Source organism: Scyliorhinus canicula, chromosome 3 (genome assembly GCF_902713615.1).
Source record: "Scyliorhinus canicula chromosome 3, sScyCan1.1, whole genome shotgun sequence".
In the NCBI taxonomy this organism is placed as follows: domain Eukaryota; kingdom Metazoa; phylum Chordata; class Chondrichthyes; order Carcharhiniformes; family Scyliorhinidae; genus Scyliorhinus; species Scyliorhinus canicula.
In genome coordinates this window covers 58,653,092-58,664,837 of record NC_052148.1, presented here as the reverse complement: position 1 = coordinate 58,664,837, position 11,746 = coordinate 58,653,092, and the positions used below count along the sequence as shown (strand labels likewise).

The 11,746-nt window shown below is 41.1% G+C and overlaps 1 protein-coding gene across 1 annotated transcript; it reads left to right on the top strand.

The window, feature by feature from the left end:
• Positions 1–250: 250 nt before the first annotated feature.
• On the top strand, positions 251–11,105 carry rx3 (retinal homeobox gene 3). Its single transcript, XM_038790602.1, has 3 exons — positions 251–988; positions 1,356–1,603; positions 8,555–11,105. Exons 1-3 carry the CDS (start codon positions 718–720, stop codon positions 9,002–9,004), a joined length of 969 nt encoding a protein of 322 aa, XP_038646530.1. The 5' UTR covers positions 251–717; the 3' UTR covers positions 9,005–11,105.
• The last annotated feature ends 641 nt before the right edge of the window (positions 11,106–11,746 follow it).

Genomic DNA, 11,746 nt, shown 5'->3' with positions numbered 1-11,746 from the left:
ATTTATGTGCGAGTCTCCGATCTTGTTCTTTCTGAATAAACTCTGCTCTAATCCCCCATCCGTCCCTCCCGCTCCCTCTCCACACCCCCCCCCCCCCCCTCCCCCTCCGTTTTTTTTTATTGATGCGGCAGCTGGGAGACGCAAAGATTGGTCCAAGATTTATAAGGAACCGTCTGGAAGAGGCCACCACACAAGTGCAAGGAGGAGGTTTCAAGCTGCCACTCTCGAGGCGCAAGTAACCAGGTGCTCGAAGCCCTTAGTAACAGGAACTTTAGCCTATGGGGATGTGCGGACAGCTCGGTGGGCGGCTCCCAGCTCCTCGGGGACGGGGTGTTAGCCAATGCATCACCTCAACCCTCAGGTTGTGATCGCCAGCGCGGGAGAAAAGGGCGTCCGTCCACCAAAGCGGCGCTTACCTGCACCGTACAACTCTTCCAATCGCACCTTTCCCTCGAGATCCTCCCCCCCCCCCCAAACCTCTGGCCAGTTCTGGAGTCATTTACCTTTCTGGGGGGACAAAAAAACTTTCAGTCACAGAATCGGTCCCCGCGGCAAAATCCGGAAGCTGGAAAAATATTGAGCGAGAAATAAGTGATTTATTTGAAGAGAGAAAAACAGAATTCTTCCCCCATCCCCCCGCCCCCCCCCCTCCCCTTTCCTATTTCCCTCCCAGAAGGACAGTAAGTTTATTCATTAGTATTCAGTAAGTGATCATTCATGCGGTTCCTCGGCTCCGCCAACAACGTGATGGACGGAAGTTTGTCACCGTTTGGGAGCTTGGCGAGAAACAGCGGGACCGTGTCTTCCAGGGGCCACAGCATCGACTCAATTCTGGGATTTACCAAGGAAGACTCGGTTCTCCATTCCACCTTCACTTCTAATAGAAATTCCAGGAATGTGGAAGAGGCGGGAAAAAGCAATGGTCGGGATTGCTTCAACCGATTGTCAAACTTGAAGCACGAACGGGAGAACTCTGAAAGTTTTGACGGTGAGAGCGTGTTTCTTGTTAGTCCGCCAACCACCACCCCCACCCCACCCCCCTCCCCACCCCCACCATTCAAGGGGCATGAGACGCAAATCGATGTTAATACAAGAGTAGCAATGAAATTCTTATTTGGGTCAAAATCCGTCTATTTCTAAATTAGGTGGCGACAATGAAATGTTAAAAGTTTTATCCTGAAAGTTTATCCATTTCACAAGATGGCTCTAAGCGCTGCAATTATAAACTTTTAATGACTCTCGTTTGAAACATCTATTGGCATTTTAAAACCAGTTATTCTAAAGTAAAGTTATTATAATAGGTCGATTTTGGGGGAAATAAACCCAGACGAAATATATATGCCTTCTTCCGCCAGATTCAGATCACTTCTGTACAAACAGCGGTGGGGAAGGTCTCCGGTCAGACATAGTGAAGACCAAGCAACATGAGAATAGTTTAACAAGCGAGGAGCAACCCAAGAAGAAACACAGGAGAAACCGAACAACATTCACCACGTATCAACTCCACGAGCTTGAGAGGGCCTTTGAGAAATCGCACTACCCAGATGTCTACAGTCGAGAAGAGCTGGCCATGAAAGTCAACCTCCCGGAGGTCCGGGTACAGGTGAGACACCGACGCTTCTCTCTCCGTGTTGTCGTAGCTGCATCTTCTGGTCGTGCTGCAGCCCACCACCCTGGTCTAAGTGTCTCAATTCAAAGAAAAAACTATGTTCATTCCCTCTGTAGAATTCGGAGTAAAATCTGGGGGGGGGGGGGGGGGGGCGGACGTGGTGACTTGAGTGAAAATATATTCCTCTTGAGCATTTCGCCTACCAGATGTTCTACTTCAGATAACCTCTAATCCCGCGTTCTGGAAGTTAAACTGAGCTAATGTGGAAGGCCACACAATAATTCAGTTGCCACATTACCCGGCCATAGTGCATAAGTCAGTTGCCGGATCTAGATGTGATAATAGCAGCAACAATTCAATCATTTATGATCACTGTCCCTTTTAGCGTTTTCATGTCACTATCTTTTCGGAACTTGGTGAGTTTAGTGTTGTCTGAATCGGTGCCTGGGCTGAGATGTTGCCCTGAGATGGGAGAGTGAGTGAATTGGACCAATCAATATTCTCTGGGGTTTAGCAGAGTGAGGTGATCTGCAATATTATGAAGGCACTGAGAGATCGTTGCCCTTGCCCGGAGAACGTGGAACAGCCTCAGAATAAAGGGTCTTACAACACCAGGTTAAAGTCCAACAGGTTTGTTTCAAATCACTAGCTTTTGGAGCGCAGCTCCTTCCTCAGCATCCTTCACCTGATGAAAGAGCTGCGCTCAGAGAGTTAGTGATTCGAAACAAACCTGTCGGACTGTTGTAAGACTTCTTACTGTGCCCACCCCAGTCCAACGCCTGCATCTCCACATCAGAATAAAGGGGCCGATAATTTAAGACTGAGATGAAGAAACATTTCTTCACTCAAAGAATCGAATCTATTGAGTTAGCGATCCCAGAGGGTTGTTGATGACCCATCAGTGTTTACGATTGTGTCAGGCAAGATGCTTGTTCTCTCAGGTAATCAAGGGGTACGGGGAGCTGGCGGGAAAGCATGATCTCAACGAACGACAAAGTGGGCTTAAGGGGCCCTATGGTGTCTCACGCTGTTATTTCTGAAGTTCATATTGAATTGTAAAGTTTAAACATCTTTGTTATTTAACGTAAGAAGTCCTTTAATGGTATGATTTCAAATGTTAACATTAGCTGGTTCTTCCAAGCTGCCAAACACGCCGGAAAGTTCTTATTGAAATAGCCTCCAGCAAATTCGGAGTGCATTCTGCAAATCTGTTAAACTCTTATCAAGTCTGTATTTGCAGTCGTGTAAGAAGCCTCAATTGGGATGTAACAGTTTATTTGATCGAAACAAGATTGAAGGTGACACCAAATATATATTTTCAGAGAAAAGTACCTTTACATTTTTTACGTGTGATTCGTATTGAAGTGGGTCCAAAGTTAATTCAGGGTAATATCCCGTGATAATGTGCGGCAATGTTGTCAGTAAAGTGAACTGGCGTAAGAACATTCTCAGCAGATTATCTGTGAGATGAGGATGGATGCTCACTATTCTGTTTGTGTTGTATGCTCACTATTCTGTTTGTGTTGTATGCTCACTATTCTGTTTGTGTTGTATGCTCACTATTCTATTCGTGTTGTATGCTCACATTGGTAGGAATCGCCATTTTCTCCCCATCTCCACAGTTTATCCACTAAATAAGTGTGCGCAAAATGTATAATTTGAAAGCCAAACATGGTTCCCTTTCGAATGGGAGACATCGAGTTTTCAACCTTTAAAGAACCTTTTTTTCTTGACACAAAAGCCCACTCTTGCTTGTCATGTTTGGTTAGCTAAATAAAACATGCATTCCAATTTGACAAGTTTTTGTTTAAACCACCAAGAGGAACTTTTAAATACCGTTCCTGGTTATTGATTACCCTAGTATCTAAAAACCAGTTACTCAGAAGTATAGAAAATATCATAAACGTAACTTTCATAGCGTAAAATGAAAACGGCTAATGTGGTGCAATGGGCTGTATTTGCTAATTATATAAGAGCCCATTCAATGCATGTTTTACACCATCTTTACTCAATATGCCACAATCTGCCTCAAAATGTTACAGTCTGCCCGATCAGTAAATAATGGAATCCCGCTCATGGCAAAAGTGGAATCTCCTATACTAAGGATGCAAACTGTCTGGTACATAGCAAAGAGAGTCACCTGAAATTAACTGGTATTGGTATTGCCAGAAACAATTTTGATCAAACTCAGCGATTTTTTTTCTTCAAAGACTGATTGGCAAATCATTCCTGACTCTGTGACATTAGTGGCGCTTAATCCCGCGGTCCTGAGGTTTAGGATTAAAAAAAATAATTTTATTGCACTTTCTTCGCTCAAAACCAACGTCCAACTAAAATTCAATGGCCAACGGATCATGGAGGATTTTTATTTGTGTTTCCTTCAGAACCGTTCGCATGGAAAACACTTCCACCCAGATATAGCCATAATTTCCCCGGAGGAATTTCTTAAAACTGCCCCATAAAACGCCAATAATTGGAACAACGACAAATGTAACTCTTTAAAAACATGACATAAACACACACACAAAACATAAAGCTGACTTGTCGGTCCTCCCAAGTTTAATGAGTCTGCACTATACTTGGGGAGAGTATTTCAGTAAAATAACTAAATATATTTTATGAGTTAGAATTGTTTAAAGGATCGTTCTAGTCTACACACTTCCTCATCTATCTATACAAATAGCTTTTAATATAACTGAAGTGTTTAGTAAAGTAATCGCCTCCGTGTTTATAATTGCTCAACAGCTCAACATTCGCAAAGTTTTTAAAAAAGTTTTGAAACGATTTAGCAGCAGGTAGGTATAGGCAAAGGCAAACTGCCTGTGTTGCATATGTGTCGATTTTAATTTCTGCAAACAAGGCTGCGGGGGAAATATTTGTTTATCAGACCTAGTGTTTTTTTAAAATTTCCAAATATTTATAACAAAACTGCAAGCAAGAAAAGCGAGATGCATCCGGTCTCGGAGATGCAAGGCCGTAGATTTAACAATTCATCATTTTATCTTCATTGGAGAATCCTATTTCTACTTTGAGTTTTACTTGAATCTGTTTCTGGGTTATTGCTGGTCTGAGTCAGAATTTACTTTGGAAGTGTGTAGTCTCGAACGATCCTTCAGAGTAGACAATTCTAACTAATTAAATATCTTTAGTTATTTTGTCGAAAACACTCTCCCCAAGGCATAGTGAATGTCTTTAATTTAGCTGATTCATGTAGATGAAAGCAGCAATGCTGTGTGTGTGAGAGAGAGAGAGAGTAGTTGGATGAGTGCTAAATTGCGGTAGTATCGATTGGAGGGCGAGGGAGGGAGGAATAGTTATTTTCTCAAATTGTCATTATTTTTCACTGGAACGCATAAAAAGGTATGTGGAAATAAGACAAACCATAATTCGCCGCCAGAATATATGTAAAGTTCATTATTGATGTACAAATAACCCAGTAATTTGTAACGGGGAATAAAGGGAGCCCATGAGTGAATCAGCGCATTTTTTTTCCTGCCCAGTTTGCTTTGCTCTTCTAGTAGCCTCTCGGAAAGGGCAGCGCTAACTCTCCACCTCTGTGAGTTCCAGACATTGTGGCATTTGCACTGTTAAACCGAATGAAATGCATACAGAGAGTTTTGTGAATTTCCCCCCTTTCTGCACCTTCTCTCTCTCTCAATGCAATCTTTCTACCCCTCTTGTGATGTCTTTCTTTATACCCGTGTTGACTCCAATTCACATTTTTGTCTCTGGGGCTCGCCTATTTCTTTACATATACCTAAATCTAACCATTTAAAGAGATGGACTGCTGATCCCATCATTCACCAAGACCCCAGATTCCCCACGAACAGATTCCACTTCCAGCAATTTGCTGCACGGCTAATACGGGTTTCAAGCTGAAAAAAACCCGGAACTCCGTTCAAAAAATAAATACATGGGACAGTTGCAATGATATCTCCGGCTCCTTGTTTTGGAAAGAATAGAAACGGTTGCTCAACATATCATACTTTTTACCCGCCATTTCTCATTTCTGCAATTTGCATTGCGCGCTCTCTTTAAAATCTAAGTTACTTGGCCAAATAATACTACTTTGATTTGGTGAACATGGACCATTTGTTAACTCTAACCTACTAAAACTTTTACATATGTATTTCCAAATGCGAATGATGTGTAACGGAGTTTTAGCTGCACGCCCCTGGCAAGATACATCAGCCTGGCAAGTTGGAAGAATTGAAGGGATGTCACCTTCTATTTAGTTTTTGTATAATTATATAATGCTATCACGAGATGAGAATGAAAATTGACATGAGGAAGATCATCTGGCCACCTTAACTCAACCATCCTCATTAAATAAAAAATTGCACTCCTTTTATTATATCATTGAGTTGTGGCTGTGCCTAAAGTTTTGACTTCCTCGAAACTATCCAGAAGCGTATTCTTAATTCTCATTCTCCTTGTCTGAAACCATTTTCTGAGACATTCCTCATTAATGTTCCTTTCACCAATGTTCCTAGTACTGAGACATTCTGGGAAACCTTGAAGTATTGTTCTAGGTTAATTGACAGTATTTTATATTATCATATCCTTGTGTACGCCTTTCAGAAGTAAAAACATTCACATTGTCCCGTTTCCTTATAACTCAATCATTTAATAAACCCAGAAGCTCTTATTCTGGGTTTTATTACCAGGGGCATAGAATACCTGAGCAAGGGGTTATGCTGATCTGATACAAGACATTCGTCAGATCTCAACAGATCTCGACAGGATTATTGTGTAGAGCTCTGGGTGCTACATTAGAAAGGATGTGAAAGCATTGGAGAGAGTGGAGAAGAGGTTTACAAGAATGGTTCCAGGGTTGGGAAACTGTAGTTCTGAGGATAGAATAGAGAAATGTTTTCCTTCGAAAGAAGGTTAAAAGGACATTTGATAGTGATGTTCAAAATCACGAGAGGTCTGGAGAGAGTTGATAGGGAGAAACTGTAAAAGGATCAAGAACGAGAGGGCACAGATTTAAATTGATTTGGAAAAAAATGTGATGATGAAGAAACTTTCACGCAAGTGCTTCGGGGTTGGAAAGCACTGCCTGGAAGTATGGTGGAGGCCGGTTCAATTGAGACATTCAAGAGGACATTAGATGATCACTTGAATAGAAACAAAATGCACGGGTGTTGGGAAAAGGCAGGGAGGGAGTGGCCTTAATTAAAGAGCCAGTGCACACATGGATGGGCCAAATGGCCTCCTTCTGTGCTGCACCAATTCTGTGATTCGGTATAGCTTCTGTGACTTATATGTTTCCTTTATGACCAGTTTGACCATGTTTTAACCTGATGTCTTCTGATTTATACAAAACTGACCTTTCAAGGTAACTAAGCATTCTATGTGCTTATTGCTGTCCCAATCATTTGATGTGTCTACTGCCAAGTTGAATATCAGCCCCCGTAAAATTGTGCTTCACTATTAGCTATTTTTTCATCACCCTTGGGATACACATGACATCCATTCTTCCTCCCAATATACAGTATCCGGCCAGTGTCTACACTGAATTTCACCTTCTGATGACTTGTCCATTTACAGATTTTATCTAACTCCTTTTGCTTTGGTTCCTTTGCTCAATTTGAGCGCCCAATTGTTTTATTTTCCCCATCAAACAGTTAAGGAAATCATTTGGCAAGATTTTCACTTTTGCAAGTCATGTTCTTTTTATGTTTGGACAAGGGCAGCACCACCATCTACAAGTTCTCTTCCAAGCCAGAAACCATCCTGACCTGGGGGGCATATCGCCATTCCTTCACTGTCAACATCCTGGGACTTCCTAACAGTACTGTGGGTGTATCCACACCAGATGAGAACTGCAGCAGTTCAAGAAGGCAGCTCACCACCACCTTCTCAAGGACAATTGGGGATGAGCCACAAATGTTGGCTGTGCTGGCAACTCTCACATCTCATGAATGAATATATATGTAAAAAAAAATAATCGCACATTTTAATGCGAGTTTATTCCTGATGGTTGATTTCATTATTTGATCAGAAATTGATATTAGGCTGATGGTTTTGTACTTTACCAGGTCAGATTTGTTCAATTATGCAAATTTCATGAACAAATAAAATCTAATGTAACAGTGTATGAATGTTTATCTTCTCTTTGAGTATGTTTATACACCTAATAATAATTCAGAATTGGCCAGACAAATCAGGGGTCATTTCCCGACCTGACTTAAGCAGGGAGCAGTGGGAGACCACCTGAAGAAGATAATCTGACACGGGTCCAGTTTGCCGTGACATTAGGTGCAATTAGATTCTCAAGGAGTTCAGGTACAACTGAAAAATTTCAAAACTTACCCAGTGTTTATTTAAATCCACCAGGATGGCCCCAACTTCTCCTCAGAACCATTTCTAAACATTTATGCATGCATATTTTGGTGTACCTGCACACTGATTGTGAGAATTTAAATCAGAGCTAAGCAGTACAGCCGAAGGCTAGTTTTCAGCTTCATAAAAATTCTCTCTACAAGAGGCAACAAGTAGAATTCCTTGTATGAACGCAATTAAGTGTCATTTTCGCGCCCTAAATTAACAGTTAAATGATGTAATAGAAAGCTGAGAGAGACAAAATCCGTTTGAACTCCACCTTATGGAGTGCTGCTTTGGAGAGCCATGGTTTGAGTCATGGACAGTCCCATCTGATGTCCATTTTGCTGAGTAGCATTGAGTGCTGGGAACTTCTTTGGCTGTGTTGCTCTCTCCAGTGAAAGCCATCGGAGCCATTTTCATTAAATATGTGTTCCCCATTGTCTACGCTGAATTAGCTGATCGTGACCTAAAAGGGAGATGAAATAATCAGACACGGGGAACATATCCTCCAAGAGGTAATAGCCCCTTGGGGGAATAAAATGCACAGAGTAAGTGGAATCCATTGAATTAAAAATGTTATTTATATTCTGAAACAAAAATGCTCTTTTATTTCAGGTGTGGTTTCAAAACAGAAGAGCCAAGTGGAGGAGGCAAGAAAAACTGGAAGCTAGTGCAATGAAACGTCAAGATTCACCCCTGCTTTCCTTCAACAGATCTTCACAGTCATCTACCATGGGCACTCTGAATAGTAACTTGGCTCTGGAGCCTTGGCTCACTTCACCGATATCCACCTCTTCTGCATTACAAAGCCTTCCAGGTTTCATGTCTACAACGCAGGGCCTGCAGAGCAGTTATACTCCTCCACCTTTCCTGAATTCCCCAGCCATTAGCCACAACCTGCAACCTATGGGCGCCATCACTCCCTCAACTTTCCAGTGTGGGACACCTTATGTGGACAAATTTCCTCTGGAAGATGCAGAACAGAGAAATTCCAGTATAGCTTCCCTAAGAATGAAAGCCAAAGAACACATCCAATTCATCGGGAAAAGTTGGCAGACGATCTGAGGGAGGTGGTGGAGAACATAAGCAGAGAATTCTATTAATAATCCTTATAATTGTTTAAAAATGCTGATTACAAGTTTTAAATTGGGATGTAGAAGGGTCACATTAACTGTCAAAGAATTATTCCTACCAACCTACCTTTAATAAATTTCCTTTTTTTATTTTTATACATTTGTTAACATGTAATTGTTGTAGATGCAATTGTTTTGTGTTGCATAGGGTCTATAGTCTCTTAAATTAATATTAAATAAGCCACAACCTAGTGCTTTGAACATTTCTTTTTACTTTTAAGCTAAGAGCTTGATTTTTAAAATGTTTGCATTTGATCAGCGAGATGATTCACGAATAACCAAGTAAATCTGACCGAAACGCACACTTGTTTTCATATCTCTGGCAATGCATGGATACTTTATTAAAAAGATAATATTAATAAGGTTTGCCATGCTCTTCCAATGAATTGTTCAATTCATAATTAAAGAAATGAGCATATGTTGATGATAGAATTAACTATAATTGAAGCATTTTGAATATTTAGACAGTTTGTTTTCTTAACAGATACATTTGTTGTTCTTCAATTCTTCCCCTTCTTCTCTTGATGGGGCCAATTCTTGCTGAGTTTTAGTTCTATAGGTGTAGAAGCCTTCTAATACCTTGGCCAATTGGTCAATCAATATGTGTAATTCCAGACGTGTTTGCGTCATTATTATCACACAAAACAAAACTCACCTTAGCTTTTTCTTGACTTTGGTACATACACTTTGCATCAAGGCTCATTGCATTGCAGTCAGACTGAAAACTGGCTTTTTTCAGCTCTCTATACCAGAAGTCTTATGTCCAATTGTAAAGCCCTAACTGCTACCCCAGCAAAACATTAACGCAACCTAGATCCGCGAATAAACATTGAACATCATTGGTCTGTTTGGCTTAGTGCTATCCATGGTAATACATTTACCACAAAGGCATTTACCATTAAGACATAAATAATCAGGGCAGTCAAAGTATAATGCTGTTATGCAGTGGTTTACTTTCATGTCACAAGATGTAATGGCATTTACAGGAACTCTTCAAAATTGCATTCTTTTGTTTTAACCCCCCAAAATGGGAAAAAAACAAAGAGAGAAGATTTTTAAAAAATCTTCCATTATTATCAGATGTGGATATTGTGGGCCATGCCAATATTTGTTGCCTATTTTTCCCTTTGAATTGAGAGGCTTGCTAGACCATTTCAAAGGCCTGTGGTTCTGGAATCCCATGTAGGCCAGACCAAGTAAGGACGGCAGATTCCCTTGCTTGAACGACATTAGTGAAACAGAGGGGTGGTTGTCATGGTTGCTAAATTTCAATTACAGACATTTCATTAATTTAATTCAAATTGCACCAACTGCCGTGGTGCTCCAGAGCATTAGCTTGGATTACCAGTCCAATGATGTTACCACTAAGCCATTGTCTCTCCCTTCTGAAAACAAGGGAATCTATTTGAGCTTAAATTTAAATTAATCTTGCCTACAGTTCTGTTTAATGTCTCAAGAAAACAACAACATGGTTTCGGTAGATTGTCAGATGCCAAGTTGAGAATCATGGGGAGCGAGATTCAGTATCAACGGGGTAACCAAATGACCTATAGAAAATTGATCAGCTATCATAACATTGAAAAGTAATCAGGAGGTGTATATATCATGTGGTCAATTCATTACTGACCATTTTGGCCCACTGCTGCATTTCCATTTCAGCTCATTAAATGTGATTATACTTTCAAATCTGGTAATACCTAATGTACATAAATTTTAATCTGTCATATAAGTAAAATGTAAATATGTTTGTATCTTTAAAGATAATTTGCTTTTGATATTATAGAAAATCTAAAATTGTAGTTTTGCTTTAGCTTTGGTTACTCCAAGCACCCCAAATTCAATTATTTCATAAAATGTTTATGTTTTGGAAACAGCCAGTATCCAATGGCACAGCCAAATCGGTCACACAATTGTGCACGTGATTGTATATCTGTATGTGAGTGTACCTCTGTCAATGACCAGGGATTTTCACTTCTGTGCTCACTCATCTGTCATTTGGCGGCAATTAAAATAGAGAATTTGCATTTACATAACACCTTTGTTGATTTCAGGATGTTCCAAAGTGCATTATAGCCAATGAAGCACATTTGGAGTATGGTCACTGTGGTAATGCAGGAGACATGGCAGCCAGATTGCACAAATCAAAGTCCCAAAAGAGGAGCAAAATAAATGGCCAGGGCCTCACGGTAGCATGGTGGTTAGCATCAATGCTTCACAGCTCCAGGGTCCCAGGTTCGATTCCCAGCTGGGTCACTGTCTGTGTGGAGTCTGCACGTCCTCCCCGTGTGTGCGTGGGTTTCCTCCGGGTGCTCCGGTTTCCTCCCACAGTCCAAAGATGTGCGGGTTAGGTGGATTGGCCATGCTAAATTGCCCGTAGTGTAAGGTTAATGGGGGGGATTGTTGGGTTACGGGTATACGGGTTACGTGGGTTTAAAGTAGGGTGATCATTGTTCGGCACAACATCGAGGGCCGAAGGGCCTGTTCTGTGCTGTACTGTTCTATGTTCTATGTTCTATCTATTTTTAGGTCTTGGTTGAGATAAATGTTAGCCAGGACAAGGGAAGAGTAATGCTGTGATGTGGACCTCAGGTTAACATTTCATCTGAAATATAACGGGCGGGTTTCTCTGACCCTCCACGGCGGAATCGCGCCGGGCATGAGGGTGGAGAATAGC